General features: G+C 40.1%; 2 protein-coding genes across 11 annotated transcripts in view; one reads left to right on the top strand and one right to left on the bottom strand.

Annotated features, from left to right (window-relative positions):
• The window catches only part of NEK6 (NIMA related kinase 6), a 115913-nt gene extending 100125 nt beyond the window's left edge, over nt 1-15788 (top strand). For 7 of the 10 annotated variants that reach the window (XM_038374140.2, XM_043499010.1, XM_038374137.2 and 4 more), the window contains 2 exons: nt 7307-7420; nt 13692-15788. In XM_038374140.2, the coding sequence (XP_038230068.1) occupies nt 7307-7420; nt 13692-13802 (225 nt within the window). In that variant the 3' untranslated portion in view covers nt 13803-15788. The remainder of the gene's footprint in view (nt 1-7306; nt 7421-13691) is intronic. The other 3 variants (XM_038374141.2, XM_038374144.2, XM_043499015.1) reach the window with 1 other exon arrangement.
• Nucleotides 15789-16362: 574 nt separating this feature from the next.
• PSMB7 (proteasome 20S subunit beta 7) overlaps nt 16363-21747 on the bottom strand; it is a 40277-nt gene continuing 34892 nt past the window's right edge. Inside the window, exons 7-8 of the mRNA XM_038374145.2 lie at nt 18232-18383; nt 16363-16579 (exon numbers count right to left, since the gene is read on the bottom strand). Of these exons, the coding sequence (XP_038230073.1) occupies nt 16468-16579; nt 18232-18383 (264 nt within the window). The 3' untranslated portion in view covers nt 16363-16467. The remainder of the gene's footprint in view (nt 16580-18231; nt 18384-21747) is intronic.

Here is a 21747-nt window from a genome sequence, read left to right on the forward strand (position 1 = left end):
AAATCCTACTTTTTCTTAAAGATAATTTTATCTTAAAAGCGAACTCGGCAGTGCTCTTCCCCACAAGAATTAAAAGTGTTTGTTACTGTTTGTTTACTGCTGGGAAGAATATACTCGTCTAGCGTGGCTAAATGCTTGTTTAACAAGGTCATGTCCTGTCGTCAGCACAGTACCAAGCCTGAGTCATGCTGTTCAATGGGTGCTGATTTGTGGGTGGGCAGGGTGTGAAAGTGCTGTGTGGTGAGCACCTAGAGAGAGATCGGTGCTGGGAAGCCAGTGAAATAAGTCAACAAAATCCTGCTAGAGGGATTAAGCATCCATTGGGAGCTGCTTGAGTCAACAGATGGGTGCCGCTTACATGTGTGAACTCCAACACTGTCTGTTTAGATGCAATTAGGACTTTGGTATTTGTTCCTAAAAACGTTCTGGACCAAATTTATCTGCATGTCCGTTTTTAGGTGCCTGTTATGTTGGTATCTAAACACTGACGCATGCCCACCTGAAGTGCTTCTTTCCACGGCAAAGAAAATGCAGATGCTCCTTAGACAGCTAATGCATGTTTACCTGCTGTCCTGGGCCAGAGATGTGCCACAGAGTTTAGTTAATGGAAAAACAATGAGGCTGGATTTAGTACAAATGCAGTGAATGGCTGCCGTGAACATAAAGGCCAAGGGCTGGTCTTGGTGGTCTCTAAGCAAAGAGCAGCTGGACCTGCTGAGAAGTAGACTTGCTTGGACAGAGATGAGTGGTGTATCATAACAGTGACTTGTGTGCAAAATTCCATTGGGGATTAGAGGGGTGGGCTAAGGGGACACACAGGTCTGATGCTGTACACCACGGTCAATAGGGAATTGCTAGACCTTTGCCAAATAATGCAAACCACAGACAAAAACATTCTGGCAGGACTATTGACGACTTAGAGCCAGGAAGCAGATAATGTAGAAGGTAGTTTCCTCTGCTGCTCCTCTCTCACAAATTGTCTTCCCAGTTTTTGGTCCCTTTCTGTGCCTTCTCATCCTCAGTATGGTGCAGGAAGACCTTGTAAGGTAGCATGTGGGGCTGAGGGAAGGTGATTAGAAAGTTTGACACTGCTGCCAGAAGGGTGGAAGCAAATCATATTGCTTCTAAAATCATTGTGAATAGTGCCTTTCAAGTGGGGTTTGTACGGTGCAGACCTACGGTCCTAAAGGAGATCTTACCTTGAAATCTATGAGACAGCCATACAAGAAAAGCAGTTGGGAAACTAATATTTGTATATAGGGAAAAGTGTTCAATCAATAAAATGGAGCTTTAAAACAGCATAAGCTCACTAAAAGAAACCACTTCTGTCAGAGCTGGAAAATCCTGCAGATTGGCTAATCGCACCATTTCAATATCTATTTAACAATGAGAAAATAGGTGCGTGTTAGCATTTGTTTAAGAAATGTTAAGATGTGCCAAAAGCTGTCCTGAGCATGCTGCCTACTCAGGGCAATGTGGCCCAGATGGGAAAGAGGGCTTTTAGCCTAATGAAAAAGCTGTGCTAACCAGTGTTCCCACACTTGTGCGGAATGAATTTTGTTATGTCCACCAATATGGAGGTGGGGCCGAGGGGTTTGGAGTAGGGCTGGGGCAGAGGGTTAGGGTGCGGAGGGGAGGGCTCTGGGGACGGCTCTGGCGGGGGGGTGGGGCCAGGGATGAAGTGCTTGGGGTGCAGGCTGCCCTGGGGCTACAGTGGGGAGAGAGGTTCTCCCCAGCTCTCTCTCCCCGCAGCAACACCTGGCCTTAGGGCTGTGGGATAGGCACCTCTCCCCTGGCCGCGCCAGGGCTAGGTTGGGACCGGGGAATGAGTGCCTCTCTGCCGGGGCTGGGCTGGGGCTGGCGGGAAGAGGTGCCTTTCCCTGCTGCGGCAGGTCCACGGCTGGGGGAGAGGCGCCTCTCCCCACCGCAGCCCTGAGTATCTGTGCGGCGCTTAATAGGCTGCTGCGTGACTACGCAGCATAGTGGGAACTTAGGTGCTAACAGCAGTGTGTGATAGCCTCGTGCTGGAAAAGGAGGAAAGCACAACTTGGTTCTAGGCTCTCATTATCATAAACAATTGTGGAAACGTACTCCAGCTGAGTAAAATGTTTCTGGGTCCATGCTTAAAATTCATGCGACCTCTAGGAAAGGAATACAAAAGACTTCAAATTAATTCAGTCCTAAAGCAACAGCAGCAACAACAAATTTTGACTAGAAACAAAGCACATTTTTAACAGAGGGTAATTAACTATAGGAACAACTTATCACAAGTTGTAGTGGATTTAACTGGAAATTTTGAATTCAAGATTTAGATGTTTTTCTACAAGATGAGCTTTAGTTCAAACAGAAATTAATTCAGGGATATCCTATGGCCGTGCTGTGCGGGAGATCACACCAGATGATCACATTGGTCCCTTCTGGACTTAAAACCGATGAATCTACAAACCAATTTAAAAAGCCTGCTGCTTTACGTGCATGGAACCTTAGTATCTAAAGATACTAGCAGTATACACAATGGAACTATAAAGTGTAGCAGTATCTAAAAGGTGTGTATCATGTTTCCATCACCTGAAATGCATCCCAGAGACTTCTCTTTATAGGTTCATTGTGAAGGAAACTTGGGCTTTAAGAATTTAATAAAATGTTTACATTAAAAATAGCTGGAATTGTTCAGATTTGACCTGAAACTGAGATTTCCAGTAAAGGTTGTTGCTCATTTGAAGCTCTGATGTCTTTTATTTGCACCATTAGCCCTACTGGTGATAAGAGCAATATTGACAGTAACCCAGGTTAAATGGTGCTGCCCCATCACTGATCAGTTCAAAGTGAGTTCTTGGTCAGACTGCTTTAAGTTTGTTCCTAAGTATGAGTTCTGCTGTAGAGAAGATCTCAGATTTTGTTTGGAGAGACGTATTTAACCTTATGCTAAGATATGGTTTTGCTGCACATTAGGGTCCCCTCTTTGTATAGTAGTCTAAGCGTCCTAGCATGCTAGCTTGCTTGGTAAAATAAATATGCTTTTGTGGTGGTAATTGTATAATTGTGTGTGCAATCTGTGGTTTGAAAAGCATTTTTGTACTTACTGTGTATATAGGAAACCCTTTAAGTTGTGGACAAGGTCTGATATTTTGACCTTGCAAGAAATGTTGGCCAGTTACCGTTTGATTTCAGTGAATAAGAAGTTATTATTTTTAGACATTTTAAACTTTGCTTAAATTATTTGAAAAATCAAATCTATACATCTCTTTGAAGGATCTTTATTTTATTCATGCCGATTTCTTGTAATAAAAAACTTTTTTTTCCCATTGGGCTAAAAAGTGGGAAAATAATGATGTTTGGCTGGTTATGAATCACTTCTGATACCTCTTTTCAGACATTATTTGGGAGATAAACTCGAGAGATTTACTGTACAAATTACCTTCAGAGATGTGCATGTCAATTGGAATTCACTTGAGTAATATTGGGGGAAGATGTTATGTCATATAGCACCATCTTCCTGTGACATTTACAATCACACATTGATTTTTATTAAATCTTATCAAAATAGTGGGAGGTGTCTTCATTCCCCACTTCCCTTGGAAATCTGTCATCCAAATAACTTCAAGGGGATAAAATTAAGTTCTCAGTTTCCAGAATGTAGCCACAAGCGATGGCTTTAGCACTTTTAACAAGATGATCAATTTAAACACTAACAGGATTTCATATTTTTTAAACCAGTCATGCGGTGTGATGGTCAATTTTAAATGGAGATCTGGCCATTCTGCTGTAATTGTTCTAACCAAAATGTCAAAACCAAACCCAAATGTGGCATCACAAACTGTTGTTCGCAATACATTTGGAATGCCTGCACTCACAATCCTCCAGCTCACATTCTTGGCTGTTCTAGTCAGAATTTATAAGGCATCTTCTTTTTCAGTTTTAATTTTCTATTTGCCAGTCTTGAAAAGAACATGAGTATTGTGCTCATTTTTTGTTTTACTTTGCATATGGCTATGTAAGGAGATATGGACAGGGATTTTAATTGTAATTGAAAGATCTTCAAATTGCCAGGAATTACTGACTTTTTATTGAAGTCTACAAGACCTATCTGGTATGCTTTTGGTTACCATTTTCCTGACTCTGCTTTGTATTTGTAACACACAGATCGTCACCATATCTCAGAGAAACCATGGAATCTGTGCTCCCTTTTTTAATTTTAAATTACTAATGCCAGTTTGCTCTTTGAAGATCCTGTTTATCACTGATGACATTTAAGAGTATACAGTATGTACTGATAATCTGTGAAACTCGGAAACACAAAAAGATACAAAGTAGACACTGACGAAAGATTCTTATCTGTGTGCATCATGTACACTTCTTATGTTCTCCCAGCCTGCAGTTGCTGTCTGTTCAGTAGGCATATCTAGCTGCCTGCTACAGGAGGACATGATGTTAGATTTCATTCGTACTGTGAAATTCAGTTCTGCAAACATTCCTAACTACATGTTACACAAAGTAGCTACAGCTGGAAATCTACAAGAAAAGTGAAGCTGGGATTTTCAAAGGAGCTTGAGGGAATTGGGCACCTAACATCTATTGAATTTCAGAGTAATTTTAGGTACCTTGAAAATCCCACCTGAGTTGCCATATGTAAGCATGTTTGGACATCTGACACGACATAGGCAAGAATTACCTGAAATATATTTAAACTTGAAAATGCATCACTGTTTCTCTAAATTGACAATGAAACTCTTTTCCATTAATATCTGGCAAATTAGTGAGTGATGTACCAATAAAAATTGTGGCTACAGTCCCACAAAATGTACTTTAGTCCTTTTATTTTACCAAGTATACTTTAATTTTAATAATTTGTCCTGCTCTGCTAATACATGGGACATATTTTGTATATTAGTGAACTCTTAGTAAAATACACTGCAGAATCCTGCTATTCTTTAAAACAAACAAAAACCTTTGCTGGGAAGTGTAGTGAGTCCACCAGTTTTGTTGTGAGAACAATCTGGTTTGTTTATTGGTGAGGTTTGACTGAGTTAAAAACTTTCTATTACCTGCACAGAGCAAGCCTGAAAGCAGTGTCTTCAAAACCTGATGTAATTCATGGGCTGCACCTCTGTCCTCAAACCACTAATAATCTGTCAATGTACGTATCTAAACTATAGAATTTCAGAGCAGAGTGTCTTGAGTTGATTTTTTTTTTTAAGTACTGCTGGGAGCTTGCTGTGTATGTCAGCAACAAGATATTCTTTGGATAGCTTTACAGTACATGATAATGAGCAAAAGACTAACAATTTTCAAATAGCCCCTTATTAAAACCATAGCGAGAAGCATCAACTTCAGCCGGCGTTAATATGAAAAGCTTGCTGTTTTGATGCAGCTTGCATCAAAATGGTTTTAAAAGATCTTCTAAACAGAATAGATAATATCAACAACTATCCGGTAGCGCTTCATTAGGAGGAGGTATTACGCTGCTGTGTGGTGTGGCATGTGACAGCTAGTGAGAGTGACAAAAAGCACTTGAACAATGTTATAGAGTAATAAGCAGATGGGGCACCGTGTGGGTTGCATGCTGAGGTGACATGCCTCTTGCTTACTGAGCCTCTCTGCTGCTCATGGTTTTCTCTTTTGAAGACCATTCTTATTAGTGCTATTGGTTCACTTATATGTAAATGGCAAATTTCATTTGTTCCTGTTCCTGGAGACAGTTGTAACGGTGAACCGTCTTGGGCTTGCGCCTGACATTGCCAGAACATACTCTGGATCGTGGGCTTGTTGTTTTTGAATCGTAGTTTGAGAGAGAGAGCAAAAAGGTACTCAACTCACAATGTTTGTTTTAAATAGGCATTATTTATTCATGCCGTATTTTGTAAGTGCACAAACACACATCTCTTCATGGCTGCTGTTCTGGGGCTCAGCATTTAAAGTTCATTTAGAGCTCTCAGTTAAGGACTTGCAGCATAATTGATTTCCTCCCACAAAGATGCAATTGTATCTTAGCTCCTGAAAAACCCTCCATCGTGTTATCCTGGCTGCTTGAATCTTCCATTCAAAAGTACATTCAAATATACTGAGATTAGGGGCTCAGGAACCAAAGAAACTAAAATGAAAAAAATAAGCTGATTAGGAAAAGACACAGTAGCCTGGTTACAAAAGCTTTTTAGAATCCTCTTCCCTAAACAACACGTGGTTTTGCTTTATTCAAAATATCAAGCAGACTGTTCATATTTATAAAGACTTCGAATTTTAGGTAGCAGCTTGTTGTCCAGAAAGCATCAATTTACTCTTTACAACAGTCCACTAAAAATTGAGCAGGCTCAGAGAGCAAATATGCTCTGTTCTGAACAGGACTGTAACTGAAGTAGATTGAAACTGTAACATGCATCAAAGGCGAAAGGGCTTTTACTTTTAAAAGATTATCACTTTTATAATAGGTTATCATATTCCACTTCATGCAATTGGTTTAGAACAATAATTTTCTTGCAGCACAGAAATCCCATTTCCTTGGTTTAAGTAACATTGATATTTATAATTTTTCTTTGGTGTACATCTAAAATCGCTGCCCAGCCATATTCACAGAGTCCCACATGTAAGACATTTTAGGAAAAAATAATTACAGTGCTGGGGGAAAACATAGAAGCCTCTCCTGTGTAATGAGGGCCAGGAAAGTGTAATGAGTGTTCATTGATCATTTGAAGAAAGTGGGGGGAGGTGTTTGGTCTGTGACTCTCCATTCTGCTTGGGTGTTTTCTTTGGTTACAAGAATTCTCTCTCACCCCTTGGGGACCCCAGGAAACCAGTTTAGCTGCCTGAGACCTCTATGTGTGTGTCCCTGCAGCATGGTAAACCAGAGTTCCAGCCTTCTGAATAGGGGACAGGCAAAGGTCTGACTTCACTATGGAAATACCAAATCTCGTGCCTTTCTTGTGGATGGGGTGCTCTGTGACTCGAGGTGCTTTGTGCAACTGCTGTTGCCTGACACAGCTTTTGTTTGCTTATGGACATCTGCTGCATAGGGACAAAAGCTTTTTAGAATCCTCTTCCCTAAACAACACGTGGTTTCTAAAAAGCTTTTATCCACTGCATAGGGCTGATGAGGGAATGGCAAGTATGCTGTACATCTGGTAATAGGTGCTTGGCAGTGTACAAACTGATGTCTCAAAGTGCAACGGTATCCATTTGCGTACACTGTCAGAGAGCAACGATATCAATCATTTGTACCTTGTCACAGAGAAAAACTTGCTATTGCAAATCAGCAGTACTGGGAGCTTCTAACCCTTCACAGTTTAAAACTGTCTTCCATTTTTCTCTACAGATGGCAGCTCTTCAGAGTCCTTTCTATGGAGATAAAATGAATCTGTTTTCTCTTTGCCAAAAGATAGAACAATGTGACTACCCTCCTCTTCCAGCTGAACATTATTCTGAAAAGGTAAATTGGGCACCTGAGATTGCTCAGATTGGAAAGTGGTGACCAGTGGGGGTAAAATAACTGACCCAGGAGGGAGGGGGCAGAGTGTGCATGAAGACAGGGAACTGGTTTTTGGCTATATCTGAAGTAGACCCTCCCCGCCAAACACCTGAAAAGGATTGGGGACCTCTAGATTAGCATACATCTGGCTAAAATACTTCTCACCATGGTATCCAAGCACCAGCAAAGTAAATGGAGCCCAATGGGGAACAAAAAGAAGTTTCCAGTAACGAGGAGTGGTCTGATCTGGAGCGCTCCTGCACTAGCAAAACATGACGATGAAACCTGGGGAAAACCTGACACCTCTCCCTACAATAACATACCATAAAACAGTGTTTAAATTTAGTCTATAAAGTCCTCGGTTTGTTTAAATGTATAACAAGGGAAAAATGATACTAAAAGGAGGAAGGGAAGTGATTAGCCTAGTACAATAAGCATCTAAGCAGGAGCCATATGGGGGCTTTTTAACGTCTGGTTAATTTTATTGCTATGAAAGCAAGAGACGGAAAGCAGTGGCTGGACTGAGCGATATCACAAGTTACTGCTGAGCATGCTTGCTCCCAACCCTTTGCCATTGTGCTTAAATCCAGTTGCAGCCACCCCCTTCTTTTGCAGTGGACCTTTTATGACAGTTGTGTGGCGCTTTTTCAATGTGGCCAAATGTCAGCTAGACTGAAGCCCACCAAATCCATTTCATGTGGACCTAAATCAGACGGGAAACCAAGTCTCCTGATAAGTGCATGAATTGCCCTAAACAACCAGTTCTTTCCCTCCATTTCTTCTTTCAGAAATAGCTGCCTAGTGTATGAAAGGAAGTTAAGGAATTGAGAGAGTCTAACTTGTAGTTTTTCAGTAGAAGCAGAGCTCTGTGCAGTGAGAGACAGGGTACAGGGGAAATAAAATCCAGGGCAGCTAGCAGACAGTCCATGTATATTCCAAGGTTATTCCCCAGAAGGGGACTGTGGTGATGCTCAAAACATCTTTGCTATCGGGTTGTACAGCGGCAGCCTGGTAAAAATGAGAAGCAACAAACTACATAGATGCAGGTAATCTAGAGAACTCAGCCTGAGTACGTCTTTCCTGGGATTAGAGAAATATCCCCACTTAGTTTTACATACTCTCTAACTAGTTAGAGGTAAGAGGATGCTGGAGGAAGGAAGGAGTCGGAATGTTTCATAAAACAAAAGGGGTTTGAAATCAGTTTTTCATATTCAAAAAATGGGGCATCCATACCGTGACCTCCCCTCCCCTGTGTTTGTGATATATGCCAATCTCCCTGTAAACGCTGTAGAAACAGACACGACAAAATAAATAAAACTGTGTTGAGAGCACTTTAATTGGCAACCAGTTCACTTGCACATCCTCTTAAGCTGCTGACATTTGGCTCCCAGGGAAAGGTACCATGCCAGATCTGTGCACAAAGCATTGGGAAATAGTACTAGACAAAGCTGAGCAGCTGGGCTCTGGCTCCGGCTCCATTGCACACAGCAGCTTTTGTGAAATGAAGTGTGCACTTCTGGAAAAATCCAGTATGCTCGTTGCAGGGTTATGTCTCCTCTGGATGGATGCAGATCGCTCCCCGTAATGTTAACAGGAGTCACAGGCCTGGAGGGGACAGATCCCTAAACCTGCCAAGCCAGTAGATTTTTCCCCCTTAATAAAGACTTGGATTGGCTGCAGTGAGGCACCGTTAGTGAAAGGGGCACATGTGGGAGGTGTCAGTCACTGAGGGGAGACTAAACTCTTAGGGACTTCCGATAATTTCACGTTACTCACCAGAATTTGAGCTTCGGTGTTTAAAGCATGACATTTCTCACAAGACAGCATCTCTCCAGCGGGACTAGCATGGTGCTGTCTCCTTGAGCCTGAAGGCAGAGACTCTGTCTGTGCTAGAGAGCCGAACCATTCCTAATTCAACTGGTGGGATAGAACCAGCTTTGACTCAAATGATATACAGCATCCACACCAGCCATTTCAGTTTCAGTACCCTCTGGAGACCTCTATCCCCAAGTGCCTTACAGAAGAAATGGATTCTGGGAGGTTTCAAAAGGCACCACTGTAGTCAAAGCAAATGTGTAGTAATATTAAGATAAGAATGTACATGTACAATCAGTTCCCCCACCTCTTCAGGTGAAGGATAACACACACACACTGCTGTCTTTCAGAGCATCTGTTCTAAGCATTAACTTCCTACCCTGAGTTGTGAGTCAGCAAGTTGGTCACAAAGAACTGGTTTATTTCTCAGTTGTCCTGCTCTGTGGGCAAGAAACATACCCATAGTGTCCTGACCATAACAGACTCTAAATGCTGGTTGTCTCGTGTGCACATACATTGTAGGGTCTTGGCTTTAAGGGGTGCTGTGTTCCTGAAGAGACACCAGAGCTTCTGGTTTTCACAGAGTTTGCATTCTTGCTAAGCAACCAACTTAAAAAAAAATTGTAAACTCTTCTAGAAAGTGCTGTTTTTCCAGACAGCCTTCATAAAGAGTAACTTCCATTTGCTGTGCTGTTATAGCATGCACTTCATGATATGCCTGCTGGCAGTAGGAATTAGTGTAACTTGACAGATGTGTTTCCTGTCTTTACAATTACTGTCTGTTTGCTTTCCTCTGGCACTGCTAAAGAGTGTGTGTAGTATAGTGATACAGTCTAGGGTGAGAAGGATGGTTTAAAGCTCAAAAGCACCAGGTCCTAGAGAACTAGACTACAGATGGCGTTCATACACTTAACTGAATGCCTGACGAAGTCTGAGAGAGGGCTAGGCCTTTGGCTCTGGCTTATTTCACCGTATTAGTTGCTGCTGTTACATGAAGCCACAAAGCTTAATTTTTTTATGCTGGAACATGACTGTAGTATGGGCCGTGTTTGCTTTAGTTCTTTACGGTATGAGATACCCAAATGGTAACACTGTCAGAGTGAATGGCCAGGGGTGGGAGCAGATGGACTTCCTAAACCAAGCAAGCACAAAGTGAAGCTGGTTCAGGGAGCAGGCCACCACAATAGTCTCTCCGGAAAATGCTGTAGCTATGGGTGAATTCTTGAGCCCGCTCTAATATTGTCACGGCCTGTTGGCCCGTGAGCCATGTGAAAAAGCAGCCTGCATATCCTCACGCATTGAGGATCGGAGCTGAGAGGAGGCTGACTCTCTCTCTTGCCCACGCCGTGAGGCTGAATGTTTCTCAGTCATCCTCGGCAGCTCATGGCACATCTCCCCTTTGCCTCTCTAACACCGATCTTGAAGCTAAGGTTGAGCTCTGCTAATGTGTTACACTGCAGGCTGATTTCTGATCCCATGAATCTCTCACGTACACTATGCTCTCAGCTCCAGATCAAATGAGTAAACTTGAGTAATTAAAGTGCCCTGCTTTAATAAAGCTCCTTAAAATGAATTGCTCCTGGTCTGGGGCTTTTTAAAGCTAAGCCATCCAGATATTTTCTCTTGTCATGATAGGCTCCCTCCCTGGAACAGACAACTAGAAATGGCCATAGTTCTCTGAAAACATCGGCCATCAGAAAGTGAGCAGAATGCTGGGAATCATTAAGAAAGGGATAGTTAATAGGATAGAAAATATCATGTTGCCTCTATATAAATCCATGGTACGCCCACATCTTGAATACTGTGTGCAGATGTGGTCACCCCATCTCAAAAAAGATCTAATGGAAAAGGTTCAGAAAAGGGCAACAAAAACAATTAGGGGTATAGAACGGCTTCAGTATGAGGAGAGATTAATAAAACTGGGACTTTTTAGCTTGGAACAGTCAGCTAAGGGGAGATATGATTGAGGTCTATAAAATCATGAATGGTGTAGAGAAAGTAGATAAGGAAGTGTTGTTTATTACTTATAACACAAGAAGTGGGGTCACCAAATGAAATTAATAGGCAGCAGGTTTAAAACAAATAAAAGGAAGTATTTCTTCACACAACGCACAGTCAACCTGTGGAACTCCTTGCCAGAGGATGTTGTGAAGGCCAACACCATAACAGGGTTCAAAAAAGAACTAGATAAGTTCATGGAGGATAGGTCCATCAATGGCTATTAGCCAGGCTGGGCATCCCTAGCCTCTGTTTGCCAGAAGCTGGGAATGAGCAACAGGGGATGGATCACTAGATGATTTCCTGTTCTGTTCATTCCCTCTGGGGCACCTGGCATGGGCCACTGTCGTAAGACAGGATACTGGGCTAGATGGACCTTTGGTCTGACCCAGTAGGGCCTTTCTTATGTTCCAACTCCCCAGTCTGTCTGCTTAAGGGAATTTGATCAAATCATTTCAAACACTTATTTGCAGTGATTATCAAGCCTTCATCTGTGACCTACGAGTAGATAAGAATGGAAGTTGTATATAGCTCTTGCATGCTAGGATGGTTGTTGGAGGAAAATCTTTGCCTCTCCATCATTCTGAGTTCGAGCAGCACAATTTACCCTACCAAAAGGCAGCAGGTTGATTTCACATAACTTTACATTGACTGCTTATTATTTTAATACATTCTAAAGAGGTTGGCATCATCTGAGATTAATAAAATACCATCCATTTTATAATTCAAGGTACAGGCACATGCTAAGACTTTGTTTAGCTGTTATCAGATATAAACAGCATACACTTGTTTTTATCCCTCAAAGAGAGAGTCAAAGGGTCCATGGAGTTCGCTATAGACTTTACTAGAGTATCTGAGCACTTTTCACTAAAATTAATAGTAATGAGTTTATACTGTGGCCATAGCAGAGATGACAAAGCATACCATCCTCCTCTTCCCCTCCACCCCCCCCCCCATCCTAGGTAGTAAGGCTATATCAGTACCTGTAGTTTATTAAGTCTATTTTGGCACTTTTCCCTTGTGGTATGTCTCCTTTATATAAACACGATCATTGTTCACTCTGTACCATTGTGCTACCATTCCTAGTGTAATCTGCTTTAAGCCCAGAAACAATTGTCATTTTACAGGACCTACTGCCATTCAGAAGTGAAAAACCTCAATTGTGTAAATCCAGCTGAAGATGTGTGCTTGATGGCTGTACGGTCATGCTTTTAATTACCATTAAAATAATTGGCAGTGTGGCTACTGGGAGGATGTGAGAAGATCAGAGGCTCAAGACTGTTTCTCCCCATGCCTCGGGGGTACGAGCAGCTTTCGGTGTCTGTATAATTAAAAGCTACAATCTTTCATGTGTACAATAAAGAGGATGGGGAGGTAGGGAGACTCTGGTCCTTCTGCATTTTATTACTTATAATCAGTGACCCATCTCTTTTCTCCACTAAGGTCCTGGAGTCAAGAGTGTCACTGTCACGCTGCTGTGTCTCGCACAGCTAGTGCTCTATCTTATGTCTAAGGATCTCAAAGTGCTTTTCAAAACTTAATTCAATCTTGAACTGGCTAACTGCCACGATGCAATGCAGAATCATTATATAGAAGTGTGCTCTGAACAGAACTTCCTTGAATTGAACACCACAGTTCACTTCCATTTCTCCATCTTATCTCTGCAAACTTGCAATTTTGGCTCATTTTCTGTTCTTTTCTATGCTTTTCCCCTGCATCCAAATCTTGATCATGTCATTCTGTAGCCCTTCCTACCTATCTTTTCCTATCCAGTTTGAGTTCCTTGTCCTCGCTGTTAAAGCTAAGCTCAGCTCTACTCTCCTACTTCATCCCGACTGCTGTTTCACCTACTCTTCCTGCCTTACCGAACCCTTCACCGCCTCCTTCCCATTCATGATTGAGTGTCTCACCTCCTGTACACAAAGCAAACACATACTCCTCCTTCAGGCACCTGCTAACTGTTCTCTTCGCTCAGGTAGCCATCTGCCTTTGACTGGTCACCCCTGCTCTGACTCATTAAACATAGGGGGGGAAATTACAAAGTTTTTTAAATTAATAAAATGCTAAATGTAATTGATTAACCACTGGTTGTTGCCTCCTCTCTCCTATGTTACATTTAGATTGCAAACTCTTTAGGGTACAGAATGTGTCTAAGAAGCCATAACTAAATGCACCAACTTGAATATTAGACTTCAGTGCTATAAAGTGAATTGTCTGGGTAGGGACAAGTCATTTTACAGATAGGGAAACTGGACACACACACACTTCCTGATTTGCCATGAACAGATAGCAGGTGAAAAAGAATACAGGAGTTGACATTCCAATCCAGGGTTCTTTGCATTCAAATAGTCCCTTCCCCTTTCCAAAAAGGAACAGGGTGGTACATTATATTTTCATGCAATTCTTCCTTCCTTTTCAGCTACGGGAATTGGTCAGCATGTGCATATACCCTGATCCAGATCAGAGACCTGACATTGGTTATGTGCACCAAATAGCAAAACAGATGCATGTTTGGACCTCCAGCACTTGAATCATCTGCAAACACTCTCTAAGAAAAGCCATCACAGCTTAGTCTTACTTGAATTTTTATTTCTCAGATGAAACCGACCGGTGCCTAGTCAAACTCAAGTGAGAGAGTTGAGCACTCGTAGCAAGATGCTCCATTATTTCTACAGGTTATTTGACAAGGACTCTTACCAGGTGGTCATGCTTTAAAGTGAAGATTCTATGAGGTATTGCAAGCATTTTTTTTTTTCAAAGCCAATAACATATTACTGATGTAGATCATTTAAGGGTCCTTTCTTAAAACTGTTGTGTGTAATCTAGAATAGATTATATTAACAGGGGTGTCTCATTGAGCCTTTGTCACACCCCTTTATTTTAACCGTAATGTGAAATATTGAAATAATTCCTTCAGTGAAATCACTTTATACTAATGTAAGAATTGCAGTAGATTTTGTGTAATTTGTATAACTGCTACCTTGCCTCTTCTGCACATGGTTAATAGCAATTTCAGTTTTTAGTTCATATATTTTTTAAGCATTCAGCTATGTGTTTTATCCCCTCCTTTGCAAAAACAGGAAGGGAGGGACACTTGTTTGAAAATTTAGAGTGAAAATTTTGCAGATGCATCTATCTGTTAACTTGGTTATAGACAATGAGGTGAGTCTAGCATATACCTGAAAAGCATTGCTTCTATAAGCAATGTATTTTTATAAATGTATTTTCCCCTTTGGCATTAATCTTGTTAGGCTAAAAGTCTATTATAAAACCAGTATTACTCTAAGCCAATTCTATTTTGGGGAAGATACTTTTACCAAATCCAATGGTACTTTAGCCATTCATAAATAAAATGTAAGGAAAGCAGTGTTTTTTTTCAAACATAGTAATATTATTTACATTTTAGCATGAAATAAGACCAATGCTTTGTGTAATTTTAAATAAGGATCAGCCCATACCTATTTAACTGTGAAAGCTAATTTATAAAATGTGAATTTTTATAAAACTCAAGCTGATTTGAAGGAGACATTTTGTTTAAAAAAAATAGTCTTAAAGACTTAAAAATTTTCAGTCAACAAAATTCATTCATTGAATCAATGCTTTGTTTCATTAGTGACAATGAAAAGTATTCACTGCTTTAGAAACCAAACTTGTGGATTCACGTTCAAGTGTTTCCATTTCACCTAACTGTTCAAGGGAACTGCTGCAGTTAATCTCAAAGGACAACATCCAGGGGAAATAAACTTGTACTGTTATAGTGTTTCTTCTGTGTGAGGTAGAGTCCATTGCTATAATGTATGTTTGTGGGTGACAGTTGTTCAAGTGTTTAAATACAGCCTGTGACACCTTACTCTTTTAAAAAAAAAAAAAAAAATCCATAGTTGCTTGGAAATTAGGGTAAGAGGGTTAAATACATGTATATGCTTTGAATGGATTTTTTTAAACCTAATTCTCACTACTTAAAGGAAAACTGCAGTGTCCAGTTAAACTCCTTTCAACTGAATTTCAAAATATTTGGCTAAAGATATTCATTGCTGTGACTGATGCTGGTATCTCTTAAATGTAAGATGCCATTTTACTGATACTTCCCGCTAAGAAGTCCAGGCTATTGCTCTCCTGTGGGAGCCAGGATATTCAATTCAGTAGGAGAGAGGCTAGAATGCTTCCTCCATTCCCAATGCTAACATGTTCAGAAATGATCAAGAAGCCAGATTTTTAGTATATTTAAATATAATAAAGATTGTCACCTTTGTACTGCAGGTTTCCTTTGAACTATAGTAACAACTTACACATTCATAGACATGGTTGTGCAATGCCTCTGTTGGTGTAATGTAGAATAAAAGTTCTTTGGCTGTCAACAAGGCTCAAATTACTTGAGTGTTTTGATAAGTCTGGTCACTTCCTTGCTACATAAGATCTATTAGTGCTTATAAGTAAATGTATTTTAAAAAGGTAAATTTTTTGCAACTGTGCATTTAGATAAATAAAACCATGATTTACAAAATAAACTTCCTTTATAAAAAAAAACTATATATTTGAGTCCAGTGTTAAGTAACAAAAAGTGTTTTGGTGCAAAATGACTGAGTCCAGTTCTAAAATTGTTCTTGTAAAGTGTTTCACACTGCATCAAGCTCAACTTGTAAGGAAATGGACTAAATCAAAGTTACACCAGTTCTGCTGACAAATTCTGCTTTCTAAGAACGTCTAACCACTGTGCTGTTGTACAGGTTAGAGGCTATCCTGACTCTATTACCAATGTCTAGCTGTTTTTTGTGTTGAAATAGAAGAGATGGAGAAGCCACTGAACTTAGTGGTAGTAGCTTTTTCTGCTAGTCCTATCTTGACTACCCAAAGTACAGGTAGCAACTGATTAATGACAGTGGCATCCACTCAAGAGGGAATGGCCCAACTAGCTGAACATGTACTTCAGACCTCTGCCCTGTGACTCACTCATAGCTTACAATGTGTATGACAACCTTTCAGACAGCGGATCATTAATAAGATGGTAAGAGGTTTTTGTTTGGCTGACTTACCATTCCTTACTTACAGAACCAATCAACAATGAAAACCAGAAAAACTCACCCCACAAATTGGTCAGAACCCATTTATTTACTATAAATTGTGGTTTTTCCATGCAGGAAGGCTTCTAATATAAACCAGACCTGGCTAATGTAGTAATTCGGTGTTACAATACTTCAGGAAGTGTCCATAGTTTGTACTGTTTCATCCACCACTTCAAGGTCCAGGAGAGCCACATTTTCTGCAAGAACAGCTGTTGTTCCTTTTTCACACCTGTACTTACCATACCTGTTGAAAAGATAATCAATGAAAGTTACAGAGCAACTCCCCAACATAAGAGAATTTCCCTAGAATTTAATCCAGACAAAGTGGATATCAAAGAAGAGGTTATTAAAAACATTAAGGCTGAATCTTAACCTAAAGGAACAGATGCGTGGTGAAGTTACATGAAACACCTTACAATTTAAATGAAGAGAAGCCCCAGCTAAGCCAGAAGTAAATGCAATAGTGTAATTTTCCTGAATGCTGCATTTTTTAATAGATGAGCACATAATTGCAGGTGTCCTGTTCAGGACAGCACTAACTTTCATAGTCAGTAGCAGAATACTGCTACATCTTGCTCAACAAAAATGTTAAATTTACTTTGGCTTTTTAAAGTTGCAGTCTAAAAAAACTCTGCAAGCCTGAAAGACTAAGGCAGTGACTGTTACTCACACCACATTTGATCTTAGCCTAGAGGCCGGCCCCACACACACAATATGATTGTACCATAGAATTCAAAATTATCTGAATTACCCTACAATTGCAGAATTCTCTCATGGACTTATATGAACAAGTTCCAGCTGAGAGGGAATTCAATATCATATCCCATGGAGGTTTATAATGGAAAGGCTAACAGACAAGAGCTATGCAAGTAGAACTACTATGAATATGTTGGGCTGATTGGCTGTGCCTTTGCCTATTGTTTGCTTTAAAGAAAGGTGAATTTTTATTTCCATTCCACTATTTCTGCAATGGTATGTAAGATTGCACAACCACATTACACCTTGTGTAAATATACATATTGCAAAATCTTTCAACTGCTTGCAGGAGCTGTGACTCACTAATTAGGCAATGCAGTGTGCAGGAGTGACTGCTGCATGGTTAGCAGTTAAACTTTCAGCTGGTCTCTTACCCAACTAACTGCACCCACATTTGCTTACTTTGGAATTTCACCATCTCCATGCCTTGAGTATTCCTAAAAGGTTCTGTCACTTCTCTGAGTTCAATCATGAAAACTGCACTGCGGAATCATATGTAGATAGGGTAGAGTGGCTGTACTTAACTAATTTCTTGGAAGTTTAAATTCAGAGAATTCAAAATGCATCAGCTTTGGCTTTGAAGGAAGAAAGAGCAACAGCATAAAATGGTTTGTCACATTTGTAGTTTTACACACAGCATGGTGAAAGGAGGGCTATGGCAGGATCTGTCTTTTGCTGTGGCCTGTCAAACTAGGGAGCTGGAGAACATAAATAGCACAAAACTCTAGGTGGTGAAAAGGTCAAGAGAGGGATGTTCCAGGGGAAAGGAGCATTGCTTACAACTGCAACATTTGTTCCCCTAAATTCCTTATCTTCTTTGCATTATACTGACTTTTTTTGTTAGGCCTAAGTTAGCCATAGAACAATTGACAGTTCCTCCCACAATGATTTATAGAAAAACCTCTACAACCTTCTGTGTGTTAAAGGAAATGCTAGTGAGCCAGAGAGTGAGTTTAAATTCAGCAACCACATGCAGTGTCTATTCTCCAAACATGGGTGAGCCCTTCCTCTGTCTGAGGGCAGGAGCTAATGGTGGTAGACACTGAAAAAGCAGTATCAAAATGTACTGGGAAGGATCTGACTGAAATGTCTGGAATGTTAGGGAAAGACTGGACAATAGGCGGCTTCGGAAATACTAACCTTTCGCCTTTTTTGTTGGCCACATTGTAAGGACGGAGAAAATCCAACTTGTTTTTGCTTATAACACAAAGATCTATGTTACTGCCGGAGCCCAGATCATTGAATATGCCAGCTGCGATGGCATCTCTCACAAGCTGTTTGGCTTCCTCTTCCTGGGGGGGAATATAAAATAAAGCTTATCTAGTTTACCAACTCCTGTAAATGTGGAAATTGTGCAGCACAGTGTAGCCAGATAGAAACATTCTTAAATTGTCATTTCATTTAAATAAAAGGGAAAACTAATAATCTAATGTACAGAAGGAGTAAAATTACGAATGATCAAATTAAGGGGCTACTTTCTAGAGGTTACTGAAGTGTGATTCAACAGGATCACTTGCCCTATTAACTAAGACAATACTATCAGATGGAGATGTATATTTCTGTACATGCCCTAAGTTGTCTGAGAAGGATAAAAGGTAGAAACACAGGCATCATCTTTATAATGCAGTATTGTGAATCTGAACAATGGTCAACACTACCGAAAGGGCCAGCTTTCCAGTCATGATGAATGCCATCAGTGGTACATGTCAAACCGATTATAATGAAAATGTCAGGGTGAAAAAATTTAAGAAACGAAAAACCTTAAACTATGAAGGGGAGAAACTAACCTTCATAATGATTTAGTATCTTCCAGACCCTAAATACATAGATGTACTGCAATCTATAATGCAAGTTTCCCTGTAGTGCCCTGTGTAAACCACTTGCATACAAATAGCATACTAGTTTAGTTAAAGACTGTCTTGAGTAGAGACGATTTAATCATCCTCTATAGTACGAAAATTTGTATGTTTTGTAACATAGCAAACCTGGATCGCAAAATTTATTCTACTCCTCTGAATAGCTGCATTACAGGGGAGCTTTGATCTGCACTGCATCATAGCTAGCTAATGTTTTCATATTCCAGTGTAGTGCACGGGAGAAGAGTATTAAAAGAAAAACGTTGATAAAGACAATTTGAGAATACAAGATCTATAGCAGGAATGGGAGTATGGCCACTTTTATATAAATCCAAGTGAAGTGTGTATTTGTAAATACCGATTTACAATTTTTCAATTTAAATGGACTATAACTATGACTATTAAATGAATGCGTAATACATTTATACTTCTGTCAGTAGTACAGACACTCTGCTGTGCAATTTCATTAACTAGTTCAGAGTTAATGAAGCAGCACAATTCTACTCATCTCTAGACTTGGATATTCTAGGAGAGGAAAGATGATGCTTGTTTCAAGTGGGGGAAAACCTCAAATCTAAAGAAAATTCCTATTATGGCTAAAATTATGCACTACTGTTTTAGTCCTACATAAGTTTACAAATGTGTATTTGAGATGCCAACATACTAATTTGCACAGGATTTCTAATGCTCAAAGAGTTTGCATTTCAAGAACATGCATGCTTTAAAGAATAACATACCATACAGACAGCTGCCTTACACAGTTTCTCAGAGGAAATTTGAATTGTTCTCTATTTAATGGAAACTATCTAATTTACCTTTGAGAGACACTGCAGAAAGTTCCATGCATCAGCCCCATGCTTGCCTAGTGCTCTAAGCAACAAAACTCTCCCCCAGAGAGCACATGACAAAAAAATCTATTTAATTGTATACACAACTACAACAAAAACCTTCATTGAATAACTGGCCTCAAACTATGCATTCTGTACAGCAAGTTGTGGCCTGAAAGGATGCGCATAATTGTAGCTGCTCTGTAGTAGAAAGGGGAAGCCTATTACAGCTACATTAGCTCCCTCTACAGACTCAGCACAGGAAAGGATTAGGGTTCATTTCAAATTCAACTCCGAACTGACAATCCCTGACAAGATCCAGGGATGTTGCAAACAATTTTGGAAGCCAGTAGGTATTGTGAGACAATACAAAGCGAATCCGCAACTTCACACTGTAACTGAACATACTGCATTAAAGTTGTATTGAGGTGACAAAGGTTATATTACTGGTAGAGTAGTTCATCAGCATGTTTCACATACATCCAGCAGGAACTGGAAAAGGCTCGCAGTTGGAAAAGATGCAGTCCCTAGCTGAAATTTAACAGATGTCTCATGGTTCACCTTCTCTGCCATTCATGATCACAAAACATCCCTGTAGCAACTACAGCAATTGCTTTAAAAGATAATAGTAAGAATATTATATATAACTTTTCCTTATTCCAACCTGTTAGATAAGATTTAACAAGCCAGCTCTCTTCAAATCACAACTTAGGACCCACTGTTCCCTCATGCTTCATCGGGGAGGAATGGACTAAATAGTCCTCCACACACACCATAATACCACAAGTGGATGTCCTACGAATGCTCGCTTATTTAGGAAAAGTCACATACAAATTTCATAAATCCATGAATTGCAACTCTGGGAACCAAAAGAGCAACTGATTGGTTTTAAAGTCAAAGAGATTAAAAAGAACCCACATAAAAGATTCATGTACTATTCAAAGACTGACAGTGATCTCTAACAGACCAAATGGTCCTCAGAAATTAGAGACAATCACTGAAGCCACTTCTAAAAGATGTTCCCTCATTTGGGCTGACTAGGATGAGAGTTGGGACAACAAATGTGTTTTTTTTTTTTTAAATTGATTTACTGGCCTGAAAAAATGTTTTGTTTTTGTTTCCTTCCATTCCAGTACTGGTCCCCTCTAATCTCTCTAAACTGTAACTGGAAAGATTAAGCCACTCCAGACACTGTTGGGATGAGAAATTTGGAGCCTGTTTTTTGTTTAAAAATACCTGGAGGCTGGCTTGTCTAGTGTGTTAATTATTGTTTGGCGGCTGACCCTTGGAAATTGTTCACTCTCCCCTCATCCTCAGAAGTCACTCCTGGGGAGAGGAGAAGAGTTTGCAAGTGTCACCCAGGCAGCAAAAATTCATCTGACCATTGATAATCAGCTGATAATGGATAGGTTTCTTGCCCAATACCAATTGTGAAGTAAATTCAATGCTACTTGGTACAAATGGGCTGGATACACAGTGTATTAAAAAAACAAAAACACACCCAGGTACTAAAACGCCCACTCATGATGAAATGAAGCAAAACGTGATTTTTAGGTATTAAACCCAAACAATTTAATCTCCTGCAGCAATATATTAAACCTTAAGGCAGCGGTTCCCAAACTTTAACAACCTGTGAACCCCTTTCACTAAAATGAAAAGTCTCACAAACCCTCTCATAAAAATGAATGGTTCCACGGATTTTCTCCTTTACCCGAGTAGAAAAGCAGTGATTTTAGAAATATAAAATTTGTTTTTATGTCATGCTTATTACACACACTTATTTATCATTACAGTATTTTTATTACATTATGAAAACAGCAAGAAGCTTCCAAAATCTCACTTTCATAGCTTGTATCACTTTGAATAAGCCTGTTGTAACACAAGGCTCCTGTGTTTTATCAAGGAGTATCAGATGTGAAACAGCATGAAGGTATTTAAGAAGCCAACTCAGAGGTCCTCCTACATAAACAATC

Source organism: Dermochelys coriacea, chromosome 16 (assembly GCF_009764565.3).
Source record: "Dermochelys coriacea isolate rDerCor1 chromosome 16, rDerCor1.pri.v4, whole genome shotgun sequence".
In the NCBI taxonomy this organism is placed as follows: domain Eukaryota; kingdom Metazoa; phylum Chordata; order Testudines; family Dermochelyidae; genus Dermochelys; species Dermochelys coriacea.